The sequence below is a fragment of the Leucoraja erinacea genome, chromosome 4, assembly GCF_028641065.1.
Source record: "Leucoraja erinacea ecotype New England chromosome 4, Leri_hhj_1, whole genome shotgun sequence".
NCBI classification, from domain to species: Eukaryota; Metazoa; Chordata; class Chondrichthyes; order Rajiformes; family Rajidae; genus Leucoraja; species Leucoraja erinaceus.
Window position 1 is genome coordinate 30,725,967 of NC_073380.1, and position 27,448 is coordinate 30,753,414.

A 27,448-nucleotide genomic window follows, 5' to 3' on the forward strand; every position below is an offset into this window, starting at 1 on the left:
AGGGAGGGGGGGAGGATGGGGGGGGGGGGGGGGGAGGGGGAGAGAGGGGAGAGAGGGGGGAGAGGGGGGAGAGAGGGGGGAGGGGGGGGAGGAGAGAGAAGAGGAGAGGGAAAAGGAGAGAGAAGAGGGGGGAGAGAGGGAGGGGGGGAGAGAGAGAGGAGAGGGGGGGAGAGGGGGAGGGAGGGAGGGGGGGAGAGAGAGAGGGGGGAGAGGAGAGGAGGGGGGAGAGGAGAGGGAGGGGGGGAGGGAGGAGAGAGAAGGGGGGAGAGAGAGAGTGCCTTTTTACTTCAACCCAAACCCAAACAACCATTTGCAGGCAGAGCTTTTTTTTACCTCTAATCATATTTTCATTTTCAAACCAAATTAAGGGTACTCACAGTGCTGTAGACATTTGTCAGTGTCATTCAAAGCTCTGATTGAGGCACACCACTTGCAGAGACTGATTTAGGCACACCACTTGCAGAGACTGATTGAGGCACACCACTTCCTGGTTTTATAGTCCCTCCCCCTCCCTCCAGCGGGGGCAGCAGAGAGAATGGGGAATGTTGCATAAACATTAATATCTCTGTCAATTTTCATCAACAGGAAAAATCCTCGGCACACAAGCCGCGGAGGGGGGCTCTGAGCGAGGTGGCCAAAAATGATGGCCGTAGGTGGCGGCGTACTCTCGGAAACCGCAGCACAGAAAGCCAAAACCGGTCAAGAACAGAGTTTTAGTAATATATAGATTAAGTCAAAACACCATAAGATTAATTTCCATTGAACAGAAATGAAGATACAAATTAATAGACCAATTTGTACAGCAAAGCAGTGATCACTTCAAAGTGCAGGTATTAGTTGTTTAGTAGTTAGTAGTTTAGTTTGTTGTCACATGTACTGAGGAAAAGTGAGAAGCTTTTTTATTGCGTACTAACCAGTCAGCGGAAAGACTATACATGATTAAATGTGCAAACTACCAATAACAAAAGCAAATCAATCTTCTGGTTTGGGTATAATGAGGCAGGCTCACTCACACACCACAATACTATGTCTTAATGTCACAAGGAAAATTTCATTGGCATGGATGCAAATGGCCTGAAGAAAATAAACAAAGAGACACTAGGGCCTCAATGAGATCTGCTCTGAGTAAAGTTTAGAGTCACAGATCACAGATTCATTTGGCTAAATAACCTCCTCCCGTGATTTTATTTGACAATTCTGTTCTAAGCCCATGCCTCGCATTGTAGGGGAGCAAGGCTTCATTATGTTATGGAAAAAACAGTTGTTTTCAGTACGTCTATTCAAGTTAAGCAGTTTCATTAAACCAAACGTCACAACTTCAAGGATCATTTTAAAACACTCAGAGAAAGCTTCTCCTTATAGAGAGACATTAGAAAGAATAAGTGAGAACTCAAATGATTTATTTTCACAATTAATACGTTTACTATAAAAGAATAATCAATAAAATAAGTTTACAATGTATGATGTATAGGTGTGAGTTTGGAAAGTATTTAAGATCAAAGTTAAATACTTTGATCTTAAAAGAAGACTCAGATACAGGAGTAAACTAACAGGCTTCCTTATTCCAGGACGCCGCCTTGAGTCTCCCCAGCGCATGTGTCCCCACGCACAAGACATAACATATGCTAATTATATTACATACATCACACTGCTGCCCCTTTAACTTGGAGGCAGGTAACACCATTTACTATTACATTAAATATAATTGATTAACACACTGTTGCAAAATTATATTATTACAGTCATCTTACATTACATCCTCATAACTATAATAATCGTATCTAAACCTAACACTTATAATTTTTCATTCCACTCATCTTCCTTAAACCACATACATTACCCCTAGCTTTATGTGTTATCATTTTCCCTCCCCTCCACACCCCCTACCCTCTTCCCTCCACCTTCCCCCTCCCTCCTGCTCCCTGCTCCCCACCTCTACCCCTCACCCCCCTCTCAGCACCCCCTCTCTCTCCTTCTCACTCTCACCCTCTCTCTCTCCTCCCATCCTCCCCCACCTTTCCCCCCTCACCCACCCTCCCTCTTCTCCTCCTCTCCACCCCCCTCTCCCTCTTGCCCCTCTCTCTGTGTCTCTGTCTCTCTCTCTGTCTCTGCCCCTTCTCTCTCTGCCCTCACTCTCTACCCCTCCCCCCCTCCCCTCCCCTCTCTAGATGTGACTGCAAGTTGGGGGCTATGCGTCAGTAGATAGGGTGGTTATGGGGTAAAAGGAGCAAATTAATAATATTAATATAATATCAAGGGGGGTAATTAGCGTGAATGCGGGGGGGGGGGGGGGATAGTTAGTGTGTGTGTGTGACGCTGCATGCCGCCTCCCCCCCCCACACAACCACACATTGGGGGAACAGACCCAACGGGTCTGCACTTGGTCTAGTAACTTATAATTCCCATTAAGGTGTTGTCAGTTTTTTTCTGTTTGGGTACCTCGTATTCTAGTTATTAATTCATTGTATTATTGATTATTAAATATTAATCTGTGTTATTGCATCTATGTGCCTATTAAGCTGCACAAGTAAGAATTTAATTGTTCTGTTATCAGTACAAACGTTATTAAACACTCTTGATAAAGAAACGTAAGCTACTGTTTTATGAATTTCGCCACGCTCCTATTAACAATATCAATTATTTCAGGCTTTTATTGTTCAACTAATTGCAGCAGAAATTTCAGAGCATGACAAGTACAACCGTAAAACTTCTCAAAGTAAATCACATTATCAAATTAAATTTTACATTGAGCCATATTCAGATAATAGCTAAACCCTGACCAGAGATAAAAACAGAAAATGCTAGAAAAACTCAGACCACAGAGGCAGGTATTGTACAAAATATTAAAGAGAGAGAAGTATAGAAGTGGAGAAGTTTGAGAAGGACTTATAGAAACAAGGAACTGATTTACCCCCCAAAAAGACACAAAGTGCTGGAGTAATTCAGCAGGGGTCATGCAGCATTTCTGGAGAACATGGATAGAAGATGTTTCGGGTTGGGACCCTTCTTCAGACAGGGGACAGAAACAAGAACGGATTGTCCGGTCTGGAGATCAAGGCAGGTGAAGGCATAGCTAGGAGCTGTGAAGCGGTTACAGTAGGGAGCAGAAATAGGTGCTCCTTTAGGCACGAACAAATATTGGAGGAACACAGAGATTTTGAAGGCTTGTCGTGCTTAGGCGGTTCAGAGGCAGATCGGGATGTGGTCATGGAGGAGTTTGAACACAAATGCATATATTTCTCAAAAGCTTTCAACGTTGTTAAAATAATTTGACAACAGTAATAATTTATAATGCGTCTCCATTCTTGAATGCAATTGAGCATTCAGTTTGCAATTTTGTATCTTAAATTTACAGGTTAACTTTTCCCTAAATTTTCCAACTTCCATGTAACCCCTAGAGTCATGAAAGAGTCAATCGATCTCAGAAATATTGATGTAGGGGCAGCCTGCATTGATAAGGGCCTGTCCCACTATACGAGTTTACCCAAGAGCTCTCCCGAGTTTAAAAAAAAATCAAACTCGTGGTAAGTATGTAGAATGTACGTAGCGGGTACGTCGGAGCTCGGGACATATCTTAGCAGCTCGTAACGCTAACAGCAGGTACTCGGGAAACGCGGTAAGCTCGTGAAGTTTTTTCAAAATGATGAAAAATGTCCACGAGAGCCCCGAGTACCTATGAGCGGCTATTACCGTAATTCTCCGAGTTCGAATCAGGGGAAACTTGGGAGAACTCTTGAATTACCTCGTACAGTGGGACAGGCCCTTTAGGCACTTGAACAAATATAATTTTATGATTTTCTGGTTCTCTGTTTTCTCTTACTCATGACCCGGACTCCTGCTTGGGTTCAACCTGCATATGCCTCAATGTCGTGCTTATCTTTATTGTACAAAGAGAAAAAGGGAGTGTAAGGTCAAACTACTAAATGTAAATGGAGATGCAAGGAACTGCAGATGCTGGAATCTTGAGCAAAACACAAAGTGCTGGAGTCACTCAGCAGGCCAAGCAGCTTCTGTGGGGGGAGTGGATAGGCGACGATTCGAGTCAGGACAAATCTTTATCCGTCGAAGAGTCCCAACACCAAATGCCACCTATTCATTCCCTCCAGAGATGCTGCCTGACCCACTGAGATACTCCAGCATTTTGTGTTTTGCGAATAAATGTTAATGTTAGGACTCATGAAAGGAAATTCTTCTTCCTGCAAACACAAGTAATAAGATCCCAGTTCGAGGAGAGAGATCTCGAAACCATGGAATTTCTTGGGTCGTAATCATAAATTGCAAGACAATATTTACAGACGTTTTTGAGTGAGGAAGGGTTTATTCTTAATGTACACAGATGAGGTATAACATCTGTATAATGCCCTGATTAAAATAAGGCTCTTCACTTTCCCGTGGGCCTGGGTCTTAGACATGGCTGTACATCACCTCAGGCTGCTGCTTGGCATCTCTGGCTGAAGAGGACATCCACAACCGTCGGGTCGATGAGAGTAGAAATATCTCCCAGTTCCTTCTCATTGCAAGCAATCTGCCGCAGAATGCGTCTCATTATTTTACCTTTGAGAAAGCAATAAGGACTCTGTTTAATTCTATTTTGTTGGTTGGTTTTTACGATTGTTAAGCATTGATTATGCCAAATGGAAGGCGCTTTACCTGAACGGGTTTTGGGAAGGCCAGGTGCATTCTGTATGTAGTCAGGTGTGGCAATTGGTCCAATCTTTTGCCGAACTACAAATGGAAAAGATAATGATTCAATAAATGAAAAAATAATTCAGTAAATTTGCAACTTTTTGCAGTTTTGACCATAATTCTATTAGTTTTAAAATAAAACATAGAACATGGAAAAGTACAGCACAGGAATGGGCCCTTTGGCCCACAAAGTCTGTGCCGAACATGGTGCCTAATTAAACAGTGGCACAGTGGTAGAGTCGCTGCCTTACAGTGCCAGAGACCCAGGTTCAATTCTAACTATGCGGATTTTGTACATTCTCCCTGTGACCATGTGGGTTTCCATGGGTGCTCTGGTTTCATCCCATATCCCAAAGATGTGCAGGTTTGTAGGTATATTGGCCTCTGTAAACTGTCCCTAGTGAGTAGGATAGAACTAGTATACAGAGTGATTGTTGGTCGATGCGGATTCGGTGGGCCATTGGGGGCCTGTTTCCATGTTCTATCTCTAAGCTAAACTAAACTCATCTGCCTGCACATGTTCCATATCCCTCCATTCCCTACATATCCATGGACCTATCTAAAAACCTCTTGTATGCCACTAGTTTTCAATTGCGGCAAAGCTGATTTTGATGGAATTTGACAGAACTTTCAAAAGGTGATCGAGGAATGCAGGTAAGAGCAACGCTTTCAAATGTACAAAAGCAAGAGTTCAGCGGCAGCATGTTCCAGTTATAGTGAAGGACAAGGTTGACAGGAGCGGGGAGCCATGGATAACAAGATATTGACGCTCTCCTATCTCTTGTCATATGGAGGGAGAAATATGGCAAGAAAGACATATCTATATCTATCTATATTACTAAATCTCTGTTCTTGACCGCTTTTAGCCTTCTGTGCGGCCATTTCCGAGAGAACGTCGCCACCTACGGCCGTCATTTTTGGCCCCCTCGCTCAGAGCCTCCCTCCGCCACATGTAGGCCGAGGATTTTTCCCGTCGATGAAAAATGACAGATATATTAATGTTTTTACAAAATTCCCCATTCTCTCTGTTGCCCCTGCTGGAGGGAGGGGGAGGGACTATAAAACCAGGAGGTGGTGTGCCTCACTCAGTCTCTGCAATATGGATGAAGCCAAAGGTCACGTCTCTGAGCTCTGAATAAAACGGAACAAATGTCTACACAACTGTGAGTACCCTTAATGTGGTTTGAAAATGAAAATATGGTTTGTTTGAAGTAAAAAGACTGCCTGCAAATGGTTGTTTGGGTGCTTTGGCTTGAAGTTGAAAAGCACTACTTACTGCAAATTGTGGCTTGGGTGCTTTGCTTGAAGTTGAAAGGCACTACTTACTGCAAATGGTGGCTTGGGAGCTTTGAAGTTGAAATGCACTACTTACTGCAAATGGTGGCTTGGGTGCTTTGGCTTGAAGTTGAAAGACACTACTTACTGCAAATGGTGGCTTGGGTGCTTTGGTTTGAAGTTGAAAGGCACTACTTACTGCAAATGGTGGCATGACGTTGAAAGGCACTACTTACTGCAAATGGTGGCTTGGGTGCTTTGCTTGAAGTTGAAAGGCACTACTTATTGCAAATGGTGGCGTGGGTGCATTGGCTTGAATTTGAAAGGCACTACTTACTGCAAAGTACAATTCACCATTCTCTCTGCTGCCCCTGCTGGAGGGATGGGGAGGGACTATAAAACCAGGAAGTGGTGTGCCTCACTCAGTCTCTGCAGTATGGATGAAGCCAAGGGTCACGTCTCTCTGAGCTCTGAATAACACTGAACAAATGTCTACACAACTGTGAGTACCCTTAATGTGGTTTGAAAATGAAAATATGGTTTGTTTGAAGTAAAAAGGCACTGCCTGCAAATTGTTGTTTGGGTGCTTTGGCTTGAAGTTGAAAGGCACTACTTACTGCAAATGGTGGCTTGGGAGCTTTGGTTTAAAGTTGAAAGGCACTACTTATTGCGCATGGTGGCTTGGGTGCTTTGGCTTGAAGTTGAAAGGTACTACATACTGCAAATGGTGGGTTGAGAGCTTTGGCTTGAAGTTGAAAGGCACTACTTACTGCAAATGGTGGCGGGTGTTTTGCTTGAAGTTGAATGGCACTACTTACTGCAAATGGTGGCTTGGGTGCTTTGCTTGAAGTTGAAAGGCACTACTTACTGCAAATGGTGGCATGAAGTTGAAAGGCACTCATTACTGCAAATGTTGGCATGAAGTTGAAAGGCACTACCTACTGCAAATGGTGGCTTGGGTGCTTTGGCTTGAAGTTGAAAGGCACTACTTACTGCAAATGGTGGCAGGTGCTTTGGCTTGAAGTTTAACTGCACTACTTACTGCAAATGGTGGCCTGGGTGCTTTCCTTGAAGTTGAAAGGCACTACTTACTGCAAATGTTGGCATGAAGTTGAAAGGCACTCATTACTGCAAATGTTGGCATGAAGTTGAACGGCACTACTTACTGCAAATGGTGGCTTGGGTGCTATGGCTTGAAGATGAAAGGCACTACTTACTGCAAATGGTGGAATGAAGTTGAAAGGCACGACTTACTGCAAATGGTGGAATGAAGTTGAAAGGCACTACTTACTGCAAATGGTGGCTTGGGTGCTTTGGCGAAGTTGAAAGGCACTACTTACTGCAAATGGTGGAATGAAGTTGAAAGGCACTTCTTACTGCAAATGGTGGAATGAAGTTGAAAGGCACTACTTACTGCAAATGGTGGGTTGGGAGCTTTGGCTTGAAGTTGAAAGGCACTACTTACTGCAAATGGTGGCTTGGGTGCTTTGGCTTGAAGTTGAAAGTCACTACTTACTGCAAATGTTGGCACGAAGTTGAAAGGCACTACTTACTGCAAATGGTGGCATGAAGTTGAAAGACGCTACTTACTGCAAATGGTGGCTTGGGTGTTTTGGCAAGAAGTTGAAAGGCACAACTTACTGCAAATGGTGGCTTGGTTGCTTTGGCTTGAAGTTGAAAGGCACTACTTACTGCAAATGGTGGCATGAAGTTGAAAGGCACTACTTACTGCAAATGGTGGCATGAAGTTGAAAGGCACTACTTACTGCAAATGGTGGCATGAAGTTGAAAGGCACTACTTACTGCAAATGGTGCCTTGGGTGCTTTGGCTTGAAGTTGAAAGGCACTACTTGCTGCCAATTGCGGCTTCGGTACTATGGCTTGAAGTTAAAAGGCACTGCTGCAAATGCACTTACATACTGTTTGCACTGCATATTGATTTTAGATAAAACGCTACCACTTACGGCTGTGATTTTTGGCTATCTTACTCCCCCCTCCGCTGAATAGGTGCAGAGAATTCTTCCCATCAATGAAAAATAAAAGTGTTATCAGTGTTTAAAAAATGTTGAGAATCTATCTCCTGTCAATCACGCCATGAAAGCCACACCTTTTCCGGTGAGAGGGGGAGGCGTTATAAAACCCGGAAGTGTGGGTGTGGCTCAGTCTCTGCATGATTGGGGAGGGAGAGGCCACGACTGTCTGAGCTGTGTATCAACTGAACATACTGAATGTCTATTGAACTGTGAGTTTGGTGTTTTGTGTGGTTTTATGGTGGTTTCACCCTGCATGAAATGGTATGAAGCTGCATTTGAATTTGGTGGCCTTGCACCCTGCTTGAAATGGTAGGAACATGGATTTGAATTTGGTGACCTTGCACCCTGCTTGAAATGGAATTTCAAGGAATAGTCATGAGTCAACTGCCAGCCCTCCAGCCGTGTGAGCTGCCAGCAGATCAGGCTTGAGGGACTGAGCTGCCACCCCAAGAACCCATACCAGCACTCCAGAAAGCCCCCCCCCCCCACTGGCCACCAATATTGGAATTGGTGGAGAGGTGGAATATTGCGTCAGGGGACCAGCCCTCCCGTGTGAACATGGGACCCAACGAGTCCCAATTAGTCTAGTGAAATATATATATCTTGTCTTAGATATATGACAAGAAAGATATCTCTTATACATCTCTTGTCATATATATATATGGCAAGAGATATACATATTTTGTCTTGAGAAAGGGCGGGCATGGTGGCGCAGCGGTAGAGTTGCTGCCTTACAGCGCCACAGACCTGGGTTCGCTCCCGACTGTGGGTGCTGTCTGTACGGAGTTTGCACATTCTCCCCGTGATCGCGTGGGTTTTTCTCCAGGTGCTCCGGTTTCCTCCCACACTCCAAAGACATACAGGTTTGTAGGCTAATTGGCTTGGTATAAGCGTAAATTGTCCTTACTGTGTGTAGGATAGTGTTAGTGTGCGGGGATCACTGGTCGGCAGGAACACTGTATTTACCTCAGAGAGATTGAAACTTAAATTCTTGCAAATCATGATTTATGACATCCACCATGTTCGCGCCGACCAGCCATACACTAATTCTATCCAATACGCGAGGGACAATTTACAGAAGGCAATTAACTTGCAAACCTGCACTGCCTTGTTATGTGGGAGGAAACCAGGCCACCTGAAGAAAACCTACCGGGTCACAGGGAGAACGTGCAAATTCTGCACAGACAGCACCCGTAGTCAGGATCGAACCTGGGTCTCCGGTACTGTAAGACAGCAACACTACCGTTCCTCCACTGTGCCACTCTCGTTGTGTTGTGCAAGGTGAAGGGTGGTTCAAGTCTGATGGTTGATGGGAGCAGGAAGCATGATTACCATAAGATCATAGATCAAAAGAGATAGGAACAGAATTAGGCCATTTGGCTCATGACGTGTACTCCGCCACTCAATCATGGCTGATCTATCACTCCCTCCTAACCCCATTCTCCTGCCTTCTCACCATCACCCCTGACACCCGCTATAGTGATACCCCCATCCCCACATAAACTCAGGCACCTCTCTCCGTAAAATCATCTTCTCTAGAGTAAATAGTTAAAGTGTCCAGACTGAGTGGAGGTAGATGGGACTAGGGGAGAATAAGTGTTCGGCACAGACTAGAAGGGCCGAGATGGCCTGTTTCCTTGCTGTAATTGTTATATGGTTAACCATATAACATATAACCATATAACAATTACAGCATGGAAACAGGCCATCTTGGCCCTACAAGTCCGTGCCGAACACGTATTCTCCCCTAGTCCCATCTACCTGCACTCCGACCATAACCCTCCATTCCTTTCCCGTCCATATACCTATCCAATTTATTTTTAAATTATAAAATCGAACCTGCCTCCACCACTTCCACAGGAAGCTCATTCCACACAGCTACCACTCTCTGAGTAAAGAAGTTCCCCCTCATGTTACCCCTAAACTTCTGTCCCTTAGTTCTGAAGTCATGTCCTCTTGTTTGAATCTTCCCTATTCTCAAAGGGAAAAGCTTGTCCACATCAACTCTGTCTATCTCTCTCATCATTTTAAAGACCTCTATCAAGTCTCCCCTTAACCTTCTGCGCTCCAAAGAATAAAGACCTAACTTATTCAACCTTTCTCTGTAACTTAGTTGCTGAAACCCAGGCAACATTCTAGTAAATCTCCTCTGTACTCTCTCTATTTTGTTGACATCCTTCCTATAATTGGGCGACCAAAATTGTACACCATACTCCAGAATTGGTCTCACCAATGCCTTGTACAATTTTAACATTACATCCCAACTTCTATACTCAATGCTCTGATTTATAAAAGCTAGCATAGCAAAAGCTTTCTTTACCACCCTATCGACATGAGATTCCACCTTCAGGGAACTTTGCACAGTTATTCCTAGATCCCTCTGTTCAACTGCATTCCTCAATTCGCTACCATTTACCATGTACGTCCTATTTTGATTTGTCCTGCCAAGATGTAGCACCTCACACTTATCAGCATTAAACTCCATCTGCCATCTTTCAGCCCATTCTTCCAAATGGCCAAAATCTCTCTGTAGACTTTGGAAATCTACTTCATTATCCACAACACCACCTATCTTAGTATCATCTGCATACTTACTAATCCAATTTACCACACCTTCATCCAGATCATTGATGTACATGACCAACAACAGTACAGCTTTCTGCTGCTGGATTCCCTTATCTTCAGGCTTTCGACGTAGCCATCTCTCTTGTCCAAAGTACCTTTGTTTTTCAGTTCATCTGAAATGGACTGAGTCAATTCTCTTCCATCCTTCAGTGTGACAAAACAGTAGATGCATTCGCCTTTCACGGGGTGAGGATGGCTCACCACTGCAACCTCCGCCACTGCACTGTGTTCTGACAGGGCTGATTCCACCTCCGCACTGCTCAGTAGATGACCTGTTGGTTTCAACAGCGGAGATGTCAAGAGATACAATGATGGAATCCACAGGGCAAGTTCTTTCTTCACAGCAATTCATCAGCGGAAGGTCGAGGAAGTTCTACACATTTCCAAACCATGAGACTCCTTTACTCACCTGAGACTAGGAAGCCATAAGCCACATAAAACCAATACCTACAGCTATTGGAACGGGGCCAGAGGGTTTCTTACCACAAGGGATAGAGCTCGGGTAATCAAGGCCAGAGCTCCCTCGATGACCAAACAGAACAGTGCAGCACTAGAACAGGCCCTTCGGCCCATGTTGTCTGTGCTGAACAGGACACCATAATTTATCTACCGGCATAAGGAATAGTAGAATTAGACCATTCGGCCCATCAAGTCTACTCTGCCATTCAATCATGGCTGATCTATCTCTCCCTCTTACCCCCATTCTCCTGCCTTCTCCCCATAACATCTGACACCTGTACTAATCATATAACTAAATATCCCTCCAATACCCGCATTTCCATGTTCCTATCTAAAATACCACAAATGTATCTGCTTCAACAGCAGTGTTTTCCAGCACTCACTACATTCTGTGTGGAAAATAAATTGTCCTGCACACCTCCTTTAAACTTTACCCCTCTCATCTTAAAGCTATGCCCTTTAGTATTTGACAATAGAGAATAAAATAAAACAGGAAAAAGGGGTGCACTGCAGATGATGGCTGAAAACAAAATCAAGTGAGAATCAAAAGGAAATAAAGTGATCTCAAGTAGATTATGAAAATAATAATGCTATAAACATAAGAAGCAATCTAAAAAATCACCACATAGCAGTAATAAAATGAGCCAAAAAAGAGATCTACTCAAAGTAAGTACATCAGAATCTACAGAAGTATTGCAAGTAGTTTAGTTTAGTTTAGAGATACAGAATGGAAATAGTCCCTCCGATGAATGATCACCTGTACAGTAATTCTATCCTACACACCAGGGACAATTTACAGAAGCCAATTAACATACAAACCTGCACGTCTGTGGAATATGGGAAGAAACTGGAGCAACCGGAGAAAACCCACACGGTCACTAGGAGAAGATGCAAACTCCATACAGACCGCACCCGCAGTTAGGATTGAACCCGGGTGTCTTGTACTGTAAGGCAGCAACTCTACCACAGCTCCACTGTGCCACCCAAAGTTACTGCAGAAGCCTCACCAGAGAATATTGGAGGGGCTAAAAATTGATAAAGAGATGTACAAGAAAGGCCAGCTATATTTAACACGGGTAAAACAAGTGTTCCCAAGGGATTGCATCCTGGGTTGCTAAGAGAATTAAATATTGAAATTAATAGGGCATCGTCCAAATATTCTTTGAAGGGAGATGGCTTGAGGTTAACAAAATGGCAAATATTATATTTTTGTTGAAAAATATATGTTGTGGTAAACATGGGAACTACATATCAGTCAGTTTATCCTTGCTAGTGGGTAAATAATAGTCAATGCACTATTTACAGTCACTTGCACAAATGTGGATTGATTAGGGAATGTCATCAATGCCAAATATGTGTTTAACTAACTTTGATGGGGTTTCTAATGAAGTAGCGGAGTAGATTAATGAGGGAATTGAAGTGGACTTTCAAAATAGGTTTGATAAAGTGGCACATAATTAGCTTGTTGTTAAGATTGAAGTCTATTCAATAAATGGAGCATGAGGACTATCAGTTTAACTGCAAACAGAGAGGAGTACTGAATAGAGTCATTGAGTTACACGGCATGGAAATAGACCTTTCAGTCCAACTTGCCCATGCTGACCAATGAGCCCATCTAAGCTAGACCTATTTGCCCACATTTAGCCATTATACTCCTAAATCTTTACTATCCATATGCCTGTCCAATTATCTTTCCAATGTTATTAATGTACCTGCCTCAACTACCTCCTCTGGCAACTCATTCCATTCACCATGTGAGTGAAAAAGTTGCTCCTCAGATTCCTATTAAATCTTTCCCCTCTCACCTTAAACCTTTGTCCTCTGGCCCTTCAGTTCCCTACTCTGGATAAAAGACTTTGTGATTCACCTCCATCAATTCCTCTCATGGTTTTATACGCCTGTATAAGATCACTCCTTAGTCTCTTGCACTCCGAGGAATAAAAGTCCTAGCTTGCCCAATCTCTTCCAAAACTTCAGGTGCTTGAGCGTGGCAACATCCTTGTAAATCTTCACTGCACTCTCTACAATGACACCCTTCCCATAGCAGGGTGACCAAAACTGACCGCAATACTCCAAATGTAGAAACAAGGAACCGTGGGTATTGGTTTACCAAACAAAAAGGACAAGAGGTACTGGAGTAACTAAGCAGGCCAGGCAGCATCTCTGGAAAACATGGACAGGTGGCATTTCAGATTGGGACACTTCTTCAGAAGTAGTGGGGTGGGAGGGGGGGGAGGAGCTAGAGGAGAGGTGGGCAGGACAAAGTCTGGCAGATTGTCATCATCTTTCCCACAATAAAATTGTTAAAATATCAGTCATTGGTTTCAAAGGGCTTGAGGTAACCTAAAGAAATGAAGGTTGACCGAAAGAATGTGAGGTTGTCTTTTTTTAAATATATAGCCAGAGGGTCAAATATACCCTCACGCTGAGAACCTCAAGGATAGGTGTTCAGGAAGAACACACCACCTGAATGAACATAAAGCCCATTGTGAGATGAAGTTAACATTTCTACCTGAAACATTGAGCATGTCGTCTATCCTTCCTGTGATCCAGTAATAGCCATCCACATCTCTCCTGCAACCTGCACAATAAAGCTTTCTGTGAGAAAGTCACCAAACTGGAAAAGAAAATCATTTATTATCCACACACACAAGCCGACAACTTGTTGAACAATAGCCTGAACATGTTTATGAGTTACTTTAAGTCACATTCAAGCGTCAGAAGGTAACTTCATAGAGTCATGGAGTCCAACAGCACAGAAACGGACTGTTCAGCCCAATACTGGCCAAATTAAAGACACCATAAAATGGAGGATCCCTGCACTTGTCAGAATTGCTTAACCCTTGTCAGCTGAAATTTTACAGGCTTTGGATGGCGCTAGCCAGTCCAGGCTCAGGCTGGTATAGAAACATAGAAACATAGAAATTAGTTGGAAGAGTAGGCCATTCGGGCCCTTCGAGCCTGCACCGCCATTCTATATGATCATGGCTGATCATCCAACTCAGTATCCCGTACCTGCCTTCCCTCCATACCCCCTGATCCATTTAGCCACAAGGGCCACATCAAACTCCCTCTTAAATATAGCCAATGAACTGGCCTCAACTACCTTTTGTGGCAGAGAATTCCAGAGATTCACCACTCTCTGTGTGAAAAATGTTTTTCTCATCTCTGTCCTAAAAGATTTCCCCCTTATCCTTAAACTGTGACCCCTTGCCCTGGACTTCCCCAACATCGGGAACAATCTTCCTGCATCTAGCCTGTCTAACCCCTTAAGAATTTTGTAAGTTTCTATAAGATCCCCCCTCAATCTCCTAAATTCTAGGGAGTCTATCCAGTCTTTCTTCATATGAAAGTCCTGACATCCCAGGAATCAATGGTGAACCTTCTCTGCACTCCCTCTATGGCAATAATGTCCTTCCTCAGATTTGGAGACCAAAACTGTACGCAATACTCCAGGTGTGGTCTCACCAAGACCCTGTACAACTGCAGTAGAACCTTCATGCTCCTATACTCAAATCCTTTTGCTATGAAAGCTAACACACCATTCGCTTTCTTCACTGCCTGCTGCACCTGCATGCCTACTTTCAATGACTGGTGTACCATGACACCCAGGTCTCGTTGCATCTCCCCTTTTCCTAATCGCAGGTATGCAAGGTGGTGAGGGGTCCAGGTGTTCTCCTTGTTTCTCCTAAATTGATAAAATGTATAGCAGTTTTGCAAACGAACCCTAAATGCATCATTTCGATTGGATCGCTGCAAAGGCATTGTAAATAGTATAAATAATGCTGCAAGACAGTTATCTTGTTAATTGATGATTGGTCAAACTGTTGTGCCTTGGAGAAACTGTTTGAATCTCAGGCCACATGTTTCAATGTTTATTCTTGTTTGCTTCATTCTCGAACTTTCTTCTAAATTCATTATATTGGTTACTGTATTATTGGTTGGGGAAATGTCTATCATGTAAGTTGTTAATCGATATCTGTTATTGGATTGTAAAGAGACCATCCCCATGGGATTCGGCCCTTCAAGGTTCGGGGACCAATAAAAGGCCGCTCCCACGAGGTCCTGTGTCGATCTTCTGGGAGTGCGCTTAGGACTGGGTGACCTTCTGGTGTGTCTCTGCTTGCACGAGGCTAGGAGGGCTTGATCAGGCAGATACAAGGACTGAATCCACGGTGGTTAGGTACAGTAATGGGGAACTGTTATTGTGTTTTTCCAAAATAAAGTTTAAATGCGCAAGTGATTGACTCAGTGATTTTTGACTGAAACTAGACTGGGGGGGGAGCTTAGAACGAGCTATTTACACATCCATACCAACCCTTTAGCCAATCTGCACTAATCCCATTTGTCTGCATTGGGTCCGTATCGTTTAGCGCCTTGTCCTATTTAGATGTTTGTCCAAATACCTCCTAAACATAGCATTTGTATCCGTTTCCACGTTTACTCTGGCAGTACATTTCAGATATCAACCACTCTGTCTGTAAAGAACTTATCCATCAGATGCGCAGAAAGTCAGTGACAGAGTAACTCAGCGGGTCAGGCGACATCCCTGGAGAACACGGATAGGTGACATGTCAGGTCGGAACCCTTCTTTGGAAGGGCCTGAAGAAGTCCTTAGAAGAGTCCTGATCCAAAATGTCACATATCCACGTTCTCCAGGGACACTGCCTGATCAGCTGAGTTACTCCAGCACTTTGTGTTTTTTATTTCTAAACCAGCATCTGCAGTTCCTTGTATCTCCAGATGTACAAAGTTTGGATCACCCAAAATCGTTACCTTATGTTGAGGATAAATCTTTGACAACACTTAAAAACAATCAATAAACTCCACCTCTCCATCCCAAATGTCTTCCCATACCATTTCTTATATTTTTAAGTGCACACTGCTGTGTACCAAGTATCTCTGGTGCAGCGATTACTTCTTGTTCCTGTCTAATCTAGACCCCATGCAATTTGCTTACAGGAATATACATCTACAAAGAATGCCAATCAGTCTGAAGAAGGGTCTTGACACAAAACATCACTCATTCCTTCTCTCCAGAGATGCTGCCTGTCCCTTGAGATAGTATTCTCAAGGATCTCGCTTGGGATGGCAATTGTTCAGCTGTAGACAACATGAACCTGCAGAGTGGTGAACACGGCCCAGTCCATCCCAAGCTCATTGCACCTTTCCATCCAGTCCATCTTTACAGTGCATTTCATCAAGAAGACTGCAAGTATCATCAAGGATACCTGCCACCCTGGCAATTCCCTTTTCTCTTTTCTACCTCCTACAGATAATTGAAAGCTCAGATATAACAATGGTTTTTTTCCCCATTGCTATCAAACAATCACCCCTGTCACTCCCACTTCCCGGAGATGTTACCACATACTCTTACTCTTATCTCCACTTCATTCGGTTATTAGAGTGATAGAGACACTTATTGCATTTTAGATTTTTTTTTTCCAATTCCTCTGGTACTTGTGAATAGTTCAAGTGCCAAGACCAGAATTTAAATTTCCATTTGCCATAGGAAAATATTTCAAGCATATAATAATTTTGGTGGGTGTGTGGGTGTGTGTGTGTGTGTGTGTGTGTGTGTGTGTGTGTGTGTGTGGTGTGTGGTGTGTGTGTGTGTGTGTGTGTGTGTGTGTGTGTGTGTGTGTGTGTGTGTGTGTGTGTGTGTGTGTGTGTGTGTGTGTGTGTGTGTGTGTGTGTGTGTGTGTGTCGCCTCTCTCTCTCTCTCATTGATTCAAAATCCTTTGAAATTGGTTGTCAAGTCCAAAGGAACATCACTCTGCTCTGAAATATATATAAAAGCATTCTGTTGTATCTGCAGAAAACATCTCAGGATTTGACTAGTAAGTGGCTTTGGAATTGAAAGGTTCTTTTTGCATTAAGGAAGTGGAATATAAATAACTTGATCACACAGCTTCAAATCAATCCCCAGGAATCACCAATCAGACATGGTGGTCGATTCAATCAATTACACAAACCTACATTTAATGCATAGAATAATTGAATGTAAAAATAGTGGTTTACTATCTCCAGTCAGGTAAAATCCCGGGAACTGTTTGAAATAAGTTGTCTCGAAGCGTTCATTGTCCCCGTACACTGTGCGCAGTATAGATGGCCAAGGCTGCTTGAATACCTGCAAACAGGATAACAAGGATTTGAAGAAGCATCGAGACCCGAAACAATGCTATTCATGTTCTGCAGAGATGCTGTTTGACCTGCTGAGTTACTCCAGTACTCTGTGTTCTTTTGTGCATTAACCAGAATCTGCAGTTCCTTGCCGGACGGCATCACCAAATTGCTGCCTCGCCAACATTCTGTCTGTCCATTCCTTCTTTGTTGTTTGCTAGTATGTGATAAATGTATGTTTTAGTGTTCTTTAGCTTGTTTTATGTGGGGGTGGGAGGGGAGGGGTTGGGAGAAATGTTTTTAAATCTCTTACCTCAACAAAGATGAGATTTATTTTCGTATTGTATCTCCGTCCTCACTGCGGCCGAACATCCAGGTGTTGGTGGCCTTTGCTGGAGACCGACTTCGGGAACTCCAACCACAGGAGCCTGCAGACTTACCATCATGGAGCCCGCGATCCTGTCGGGGATCGACTTTGGACTTTGGACCTTGGAGCTCTAAGCGTTAACATCATGACGCTCGCAGTCTCTGGTTAGAGATGGACTTCGGGAGCTTTAAGCCGCAGGAGCTTCGACTGCCCCGACACAGGAGCTTCGATCGCCACAATGGCAGATGGTTCGACTGCCCCGACCGCGGGAGAATAAAGAGGAAGAAGATTGGACTCTATTGCCTTCCATCACAGTGAGGAATGTGGGGAATCTGCTGTGGTGGGTGTTTATGTTTACTTTTATGTAGCCGTGTGTCTTGTTGCTTTTTTTTAGTATGGCTGTATGGTAAATCACATTTCACTCTACCTGAATTGGTACACGTGACAATAAACTGACCTTGAAAACCTCTTTGAAACCTTGAAACTTGTTTCTATAACTTAGTATCATGTTTGGCACAAACATTGTGGGACGAAAGGCACTGCTCCTGTGCTGTACTGTTCTATGTTCTATTGTCTACCCTCGATATATTACTCAGTGCTTCTACCATATCTCTTCCCTTCATGATTTTATACACCTCTACAAGATCACCCCTCATCCTTCTGCGCTCCAAGGAATGAATGCCTGGTTTGCCCATCCCCTCCTGACAGCTCAGGCCCTCACATCTTGGCAACATCCTCCAAAATTTCTTCTGCACTCTTTCCAGCTTAAAAACATCTTTCCAATAGCAGAGTACCCAAAACTGAACACAATACACAAAATGTGGCCTCACCAATGCTTTGTACAACAGTAACATAACTTCCTAACTTATATATTCAATGATAGACACAAAACGCTGGAGAAATTCAGCAGGACAGGCAGCATCTCTGGAGGGAAGGAATGGGTGGCTTTTCGGGTCGAGACCCATCTCCCTGACTGATGAAGGCCAATGTGCTGAAAGCCTCTTGACCAATGTAATCAAACCTCATTTTGTCGGGAAGGAATGTTCACCCCCCACAACTCTCACCACAAGAGAAGTGGCTGTACTATGACTGAGTGCCCTTGGAAGAACTTCTTTTTCTTGCATATGTCAACTTGTTCTATTTGATCTTGTTTGTGCATGTCTGGTTGATTGCATTAGTCAAAACAGGGTGGTCCACGTGAAGGTTGCAATCTCCCATTCCCATGGAAGTACTACACTAATACACTATAACTTCAGTGGTTGCAAATACAGCATTATTGATCTCAACCGTGACAACCTGTGGTTCTTCTTTGCAGAGCATATCCATCTTTAATGCTGGACAATATTTCAGTCACTTTGAAACATCTCCAATGTGTTACACTTGCTGGCTGTAACACGTAACACAGGTCCACCACCTTTGGTTCCAGAGCTTTGCTGGATTATCCGTTTTGCCGGACCAACTATGATCATGGCTTCCGATAAGGATCAAACGGTACCGGCGCGGTCCGCCCAGGGCACCAGGGGAGCCGAGATACTGGCCCGCAGTGTCAGCCTTGGAAGTCGGCTTTGAGAACAGATCTGTCTGCTCTGGCCGGGCAGGAGTTCCAGAGACCCCACCGCAGGAGGAAGATTCAACGTCCAGATCAGCCGTGGAAGTCCCGATGAGGTCGAGATCACCGGCCTAGGCGCCATATTTACAGGGAGACTGCCAGGGGGATTTCAAGACCCTCTCATAATTTTGTCCGGATTAAAGATGATGTTGGACCACCAGCCAGTTGCTGGAAAAATCAGAGGTGGACCTGTACTTATTTTAATGTATTACAAACTGAACATCAATATATTACTGGCCATAGTATCTTTTGCCCACCAATACTTATGCAGAATGGAAGAAAAGCATTCAGAAGTTAAATACTTGCTTTTATACCCTTATCAGACCTCTCAGAAACATCTCAAAAACAATTTGTAAGCAGTGAATTGTTGTTCAGCTTTGTTACACTGAAGCATTTTTGCATGAGTAAGTTGTAATCTCATAGAAAATAAATTGTTACAAGCTTACGACGTTACCACGTTGCCAATCGCCAAAGGACTGGTAACTTGTTGATGGACACAGAAAGCTGGAGTAACTCAGCGAGACAGGCAGCATCTCTGGGGAGAAGGAATGGGTGACGTTTCAGACTGGTTAGGGATAAGGGAAACGAGAGATTAGGGAAAGAGGCCATCGTTAGCTGTTTGTAGGGTGAAAACAAGAAGCTGGTGCGTCTTGGGTGGGGGAGGGATAGAGAGAGAGGGAATGCCGGGACTACGTGAAGTGAGAGAAATCAAGATTCATACCACTGGGCTGTAAGCTGCCCAAGCGAAATATGAGATGCTGTTCCTCCAATTTGCGTTTAGCCTTACACTGACAATGGAGGAGACCGAGGACAGAAAGGTCTGTGTGGGAATGGGAAGGTGAATTAAATTCTCCGGCAACAGGGAGATCAGCACAACTTGTTAGTCTGTTTCCAGCTGAGGCTGTGTTATGCCGCCTCCCATTTACAAACATGTACTCTCAAACATGCACTGCCGAGCGAGATATTTGTTAACTCACTGGGTTAAGGAAGGACAGGCCGACCACGACCAAGAACTTACCAAGTATCCTTCAGCTTCTCCCTGCAACTCCTTCCCATGTTGATTCAGAATGGCAGGGAGGACGCCAAAGAAGGGAAACGTCTGGAAGGGTGGGTGGGATAACGTGAAAACAGACAATTAATAGAAGCAGTTTGGGACGGAAAAGATGTAACTCAAAAAAGAAAAGAACAATTTGCCAGTTGTGATGCTTACAGCAGATCCTGGTTTCAGAGGGGTAGCAGCTGGCAATGGTGTCATCATTGGACCTCCCTGTTCACACAAAGCAGACAACAAGGTGTAGCCGCATGCTGGTCTACCGCACAGTAACTTTAAAGCTACATTGCTGTAACAATATATTCTGCACTCTGGTATTTTACACCTCGTACTTGTGCATGGCTTGATTGGGCCCCATATCTAAGGAAGAATGTGCTGCTGTTGGAGAGGGTCCAGAGGAGGTTTACGAGAAGTATCCCAGGAATGATTGGGTTAACAATCCTATCCGAAGAGCATTTGACGGATGAACATTGAGCATTTGATGAGCATTGTACGCTCTGGAGTTTAGAAGGATGAGTGGGTGCGTCATTGAAACTTACCTAATTGTGAAAGGCCTGGATAGAGTGGATGGTGGCGAGGATGTTTCCAGTAATGGGAGAGTCTAGGATTAGAGGCCATAGCCTCAGAATAAAAGGAGGTACCATTAGAAAGGAGACAAGGAGGAATTTATTTAGTCAAAGGGTGGTGAATCTGGGGAATTCAATGCCACAGAAGAGAAGGCTGTGGAGGCCAATGGATAATTGTACAGCAGAGATTCATAGATTCTAGAATTGTGCAGGTGTCAAGGGTGTGCAATTCATTTCGATAGACTAGCGAGCAATGCTCTTATCTTCCATCGACACTTGAGCAGTTGATCTTCTCAGATATTTAATATGGGCGTAGAACCAAAGAACTGCAGATGCTGGTTTATACCAAAGATAGACACTAAGTGCTGGCATAAATCAGCGGGTCATGCAGCAACTCTGAAGAAAGAGGTTGGGTGACGTTTCAGGTTACCCTTCACCCATCAGACTGAAAAAGGGTTCCGACACAAAAAGTCACACATGCTTTTTCTCCAGAGATGCTGCCTGACCCGCTGAATTACGCCAGCACTTTGTGTCCATCTTTAGCTAATCCGGGTCATCATTTGGGCAAAACAGTGGTGCAGCTAGAAGAGCTGCCGCCTCACAGCAACAACAACAGCCCATGTTTGATCCTTTGCCCTGGCGCTGTCTGTGTGGAGTTTGCATGTTCTCCCTGTGACCATGTTGGTTTCTTCCGGATGCTCCAGCTTCCTTCCATGTTCCAAAGACATACGGGTTTGGAAGCTAACGGTAAATTGGGCCTGGTGTATAAATGAAGATGAATGAAGAATTTGGATGAAGTGGATGGAACTGTGGGGAAAACACTTTATGTCCACTTTGATGTATGACTGCTTTGAAGAAGTTCTCTTTGTTTTTTGGTCGAGAATAGTATGGAGGATAGAACTAGTGTAAGGGTGATCGCTGGTCTCCGTGGACTCGGTGGGCCAAAATGCCTACTCTATCTCTAAACTAAACTAATCTAATCACAAAAAAACACCCGTTTCAGAGTGACAATAGTAGAAACAGGCAAATCCCTGGCTGCCTCTCACTAGTCGAGACAGGAGGAGAGGAATAAATGTAAACAGGTGAATACTTAATTACTTCTTAATTATTTTTCAGGGACTGGACATTGTTGGGCAGGCAACTGTATTTAGAGTTTGTTTATTCTCCCTGTTTGGAGTTGTACGTTCTCCCTGTGATGACGTGGGATTTCTCCGGGTGCTCCGGTTTCTGCCTGCACTCCAAAGACGCACAGGTTTATAGGTGTATTTTGCTTCTGCCAATTGTAAATTATCCCTCGTGTGTCGGATAGTGCTAGTGTACGGGGTGATCTTTGGACGGCGTGGAATCAATGCGTCGAAGGGCCTAATTCCACACTGTATGTCTAAAGTCTAAAGGCAATAAAACAGGACCAGTGTAGGATTAGTGCAAAGTGCTGCTTTACCATTAGCACAGACTGGAAGTGTCTGTTTGTATATTGCATGACTCTATGATTCTCCATTTACCTCAAAGTTAGTGGTGCGTCCTTGTGATGAATTGAAGACAAGAAGCTTTGGCTTCCTACGGTCAACAATCCATGTGAAAGATTTTGTAACCAAACACACAAGTGATCTCATCACAAATGCTGTGTGCGCGATGATGTGGCAGGAACAGTGAATTGAGAGTTGGCGCCTATTTTTATCCTCATGCTAACTCCCTGATCTTAGCCAAGCTATTGTGGGGGATGTTGTTTGGAAGCCAGGAAGATGAATCAGTTGGAGAGAAAATTAATTCCCTAATCACAATGACGCAGCGATAAAGTTGCTGCCTTACAGCGCCAAAGATCCGGGTTCAATCCCAACTACGGGTGCTGTCTACACAGAGTTTGTACATTCTCTCTGTGACCACTTGGGATTTCTCCGGGTGCTTCAGTTTCCTCCCACATTCCAAAGACGTGCAGGTTTGTGCCTAGTGTGTAGGGCAGGACTAGTGTATGGGTGTTCACTGGTCGGCACAGACTTGGTGGGCCAGAGGGTCTGTTTCCACGCTGTATCTCTAAACTAATCTGATCTAAAAAACACCCGCTTCAAAGTGAAAATTGTAGAAGCAGACAAATCACTGGCTGCATCTGACTCGTCGAGGCAGGAGGAAAGAAATACATTTAAACAGGTGAATGCTTAATTACTTCTTAATTCATTTTCAGGGTCTGGACAATCTGGAGTAGGCCTGTGTTATTGTCCATACCAACATTTCCTTTAGAAGGTGGTTGTGAGCCACGTTTTGTAATCATTGTTGTTCTTCTGATGAAGCTACTTCCACAGTGCTGTTGGGGACGGAGTTCTAGTATTGAGACATGCAGCAATAAAACATCTGTAAACACATCTCTAAGACAGAATAGTGTGCAACTTAGGGAATCCTGCAAGTGGTGGTGTTTCATTCAAGTCCTTCTTGATGGGAGAGATCGTGGGATTGGAAAGATCAGTCAATAAAGCCGATTCGGTTATCGCTATCTCATTTGGCTAATTTTTTGGAATAATAGGCACTGTCGGTGATGCTAAAATTCCTTTGTTTTTTTTTGTCAGATTCTCATATAACACTGTCACTAAAACTGTCAAACCAGGGTGGAAATATCAATGTCTAGAGGACATAGCTTTAAAGGGAATGTGTGGGGCATGTTTTTTTATTAAACACAGAGAGTGGCGGCTGCCTGGAATGCTCCACCAGCAGTGGTGGTGAAGGCAAATACGACAGTGGCATTGAAGGGCTTTTTGGATAGGCACATAGATATGCAGGGAATATTCAGTTATGGATCACGTGCAGGCAAAAGAGATTGGTTTAATTTGCATCATGTTCAACGTGGACATTAGGGCTGTGGGGTCTCTTCCTGTGATGCACTGTTCTATGCTCTAAATAAACTCCTTTGGGTTTGTGTGAAATAGGAATAGAACTTACAATAAGATATGGTTACAGGAATACCGTGCAAACTCTGTACAAACGGCAATGTGGTCAGGATTGAACCTTGCGTTTCCAGTACTGTGAGGCAACAGCTCTTAGAGTTGGACCACATTGCCACCATGTAATATCTTTAACAATAAGCTGCTAAATCTAAAGGTTTTCAAATTCTGAAGGAGAATCCTGCTAAAAATATCTCTAAACTGTATGCCGGGGATAAAAAAAAAGGATCTGCAACCATCTTGGGCTCGTCCCCACATGAAGAGGATGGCTCTTCAACAGAATATTTACCGTTTCCGTCTGCCAAAAGGTGTCCATGATGGGACAACGGCCATTCCCAATGACGTCATGGTACCATGTCCATGCCTCAGGGTTAATGGGCTCTCCAGCACAGCCCAAGATCTTCAAAGACTCAAGGTTGAATCTGAAGAGGTGAAATTAAAAAAAAAAATTTCACAGAGAGAAAAAGATGGATTTTTAAATCACACAAAACACCTGGAATAAAACCCCCCAGAAAACCAAGACGCTGCCCAAGCCAAGGGGCTCTCTGCGTTCTGGTCGCAGAAGCGGATCTGTAATCATTGATCACAATTGTTCCACTCTTTTAAACCTCTACTCCAACAGATCTGTACACTGTGGGTGGCTTCTTTGTAATTATGTATAGTCTTTCTGCTGACTGGATCGCATAGAAACTAGAAGTACAGGTACATAGTTTCCTGAAAGCAGCATCACAGATATATATAGGGTGGTAAAGAAGGTTTTGTTGCATTGGCCTTCATTGGTCCATTGGGTTTGAGTATAGAGGTAAGGATGATCTGTTACAATTGTATAAGACATTGGTGGAGTATTATATTCAGCGATGGGCGGACTTTGACCACCAAACAATCTCAAAACCGGCAACTTTCCAGGGAACAATGTCAGGTAGATTCATGGGCCCAAAGACACTGTTTGACCAAGGACACAGTTCATAAGTTCATAAATTCTAGGAGCAGAATTAGGCCATTTGTCAATCTCCTCCTTTAAAATATCCACTGACTTGGCCTCCACAGCTGTCTGTGTGTTATACACACAAATGGTCACATGAAGACCCATTGCCTTACTTTCTCACGGGTTCCTCTCCGAACTTCATCAGCATTCGAATGACAGTGGGTGCTGTGTAGAGCTTCGTCACTTTGTACTTTTCGATCATCTCGTACAGCCTCCCCACATGCGGATAAAGCAGCAGACCCTCAAACTAAAATGGACAGAGATTAACAGAAAATATATTTATTGGAAATTCAGATTCAGATTCAGATCGAGATTCAACTTTAATTGTCATTGTCAGTGTACAGTACAGAGACAACAAAATGCAGTTAGCATCTCCCTGGGAGAGCGACATAGAATATGATTTCAATAAATAAATCTATTTACAAATTCATCCCAGTCAAGTGCATATCCCACCTTTCTTTTTAAAAACAAAAAAAAAAACATTTTGGGGCTGCTTGGCATCACTGGGACAAGGCCAAAGGTTGATTGCCCATCTTTAACACTGCTTGAAGGGATCTACATGAAGGCATCTACCGGAGTCCCTGCCTCAAAAAGACAGCCAGCATCATGAGAGACCCACACCAACTTGGCCACAATTATTTCTCTCCTGCCATTGGGGAGAACGTACAGGAGCCTGAAAACTGTAACATCCAAGTTCCGGAGCAGCTTCTTCCCAACAACCATCAGGCTATTAAGACTACAACCTCCAAATAACCGAACTACATAGACTTGGGAGCATTGTTTTTGAATTTTTACATATATAACTCTTTGCTGTTTACTATTGTGTTATTATGGTGTTTACTGAGTACTATGTTATCATATCTGTTGTGCTGCTGCAAGTAAGAATTTCATTGTTCCATTTCAGGACATGCAAGTAAGAGTTCCATTTTGAGAAATCTATCATACCATATATCATCATCATATATATATACTTTTAAAACTGTGTGTGTGTGTGTGTGTGTGTGTGTGTGTGTGTGTGTGTGTGTGTGTGTGTGTGTGTGTGTGTGTGTGTGTGTGTGTGTGTGTGTGTGTGTGTGTGTGTGTGTGTGTGTGTGTGTGTGTGTGTGTGTGTGTGTGTGTGTGTGTGTGTGTGTGTGTGTGTCAGATTCGGCCTTTGATTCCTTGGTCCGCCAAAACCACACGCTGAAACTTTTTTCACTTTTCACATTTACATTCACTCATGCACTCCTCAAAACATTTGCATATTTGCATTTGAATTTGGTGGCCTGCACTCTGCTTGAAATGGAATTTCAAGGAATAGCCGTGAGTGAACTGCCAGCCCAACAGCCATGAGTCAGTCAACTGCCAGCCCATCAGCCATGAGTGAGTGAACTGCCAGCCCACCAGCCGTGATTGAGTGAGTGAACTGCCAGCCCACATTTGGACTACCTGAAACCATTCAATTCAGCCCACAAGGCTCCTGTTAGCCCCAAAACCAGTCCCTTTTGCCCAAAATGCCCGCATTAACCCAGGAGGAACAATTTGGCCCAAAAGGCCCGTGCCAGGCCAGGAAATGTCCACAAAAAGTGCCTTTCACTGAGATTTCACTCAGAATTATTGTCCCTTGGCCCATTAAGCATATACTAGCCCAGGAGGAGTCCCTTCGGCCCATCAGTAAGTATTCCCCCTTGTAAGTATTAAACCTCAACCCAGTATTTTTCTCCCTCCCTTCATTGGCCCCCTGTGAGATCCAGGCCAGGATAGACTTTCCTCCTTCATTGCTGTGATCTGTAGAAAAAGATGAAAAATGTCTAAAATTGATTCTCCCCCTTCTCTCTCACCTGTTTTGGGCAGAATTTCTGGCAGTTTCTGAGTTGCCAACCCACCAGCCCTGAGTGACTGAGCTGCCAGCCCACCAGCCCTGAGGGGCTGAGCTGCCAGCCCACCAATCCTGAGTGGCTGAGCTGCCAGCCCACCAATCCTGAGTGGCTGAGCTGCCAGCCCACCAACCTGAGTGACTGAGCTACCAGCCCACCAGGCCTGACTGAGCTTCCAGCCCACCAGGCCTGAGTGACTGAGCTGCCAGCCCAATAATCCATTTGGCCCACAATGTCCATACCAGCCCTCTGGAAACCAGTCCCTTCGGCCCACAACACCCATACTAGCGCTCCAGAAAGCCACCCCCCACCACCATTGGTCACCAATATTGGAATTGGTGTAGAGGTGGAATATTGCGTTGGGGGACCAGCACTCACGTGTGAAAATGGGACCCAACGGGTCCCACTTAGTCTAGATACTCCTATTAATCAAGCATATCTCCCCCATTTCACATTTTTACATGTTACACAGTGGTGTACGAAATTTTCCAGTGGACCCAGTCGTTTTTAGTTCAGTTTAGTTTAGAGAAACAGCAAGGAAACAGGCACTTCAGCCCACCGAGCCCATGCCGACCATCGATCACCCATTCACATGAGTTCTATATTATCCCACTTTCTCATTCATTTCACACACTGGAGGCAATTTTACAGATACTAATTAATCTGCAAACTCACACGGTCTTTGGGGTGTGAGAGGAAACCAGAGCACCTGGAGGAAACCCATGTGGTCACAAACTCCTCCCAGACAGCACACAAGGTCGGGATCAAACCCAAGTCTCTGGCGCTGTGAGGCAACGGCTCTACCAATTGCACCATTGAGCCACCTAACTACCAGTCACTGTGCTGTCCAGGGTTTAAAGGAAGCAAGAGATGTATATCTCCT

General features: G+C 44.1%; 1 protein-coding gene across 5 annotated transcripts in view; it reads right to left on the minus strand.

Annotated features, from left to right (window-relative positions):
- Window positions 1-2,852: 2,852 nt before the first annotated feature.
- Window positions 2,853-27,448, minus strand: part of LOC129696236 (acetyl-coenzyme A synthetase, cytoplasmic-like) — a 109,620-nt gene continuing 85,024 nt past the window's right edge. For all 5 annotated transcript variants that reach the window (XM_055633939.1, XM_055633941.1, XM_055633938.1 and 2 more), the window contains 9 exons: window positions 24,823-24,956; window positions 24,014-24,146; window positions 20,388-20,444; window positions 20,196-20,276; window positions 17,100-17,208; window positions 13,591-13,659; window positions 10,715-10,891; window positions 4,651-4,725; window positions 2,853-4,554 (listed from right to left, as the gene is read on the minus strand). In XM_055633939.1, coding sequence (XP_055489914.1) covers window positions 4,427-4,554; window positions 4,651-4,725; window positions 10,715-10,891; window positions 13,591-13,659; window positions 17,100-17,208; window positions 20,196-20,276; window positions 20,388-20,444; window positions 24,014-24,146; window positions 24,823-24,956 — 963 coding nt within the window. In that variant the 3' untranslated portion in view covers window positions 2,853-4,426. The remainder of the gene's footprint in view (window positions 4,555-4,650; window positions 4,726-10,714; window positions 10,892-13,590; window positions 13,660-17,099; window positions 17,209-20,195; window positions 20,277-20,387; window positions 20,445-24,013; window positions 24,147-24,822; window positions 24,957-27,448) is intronic.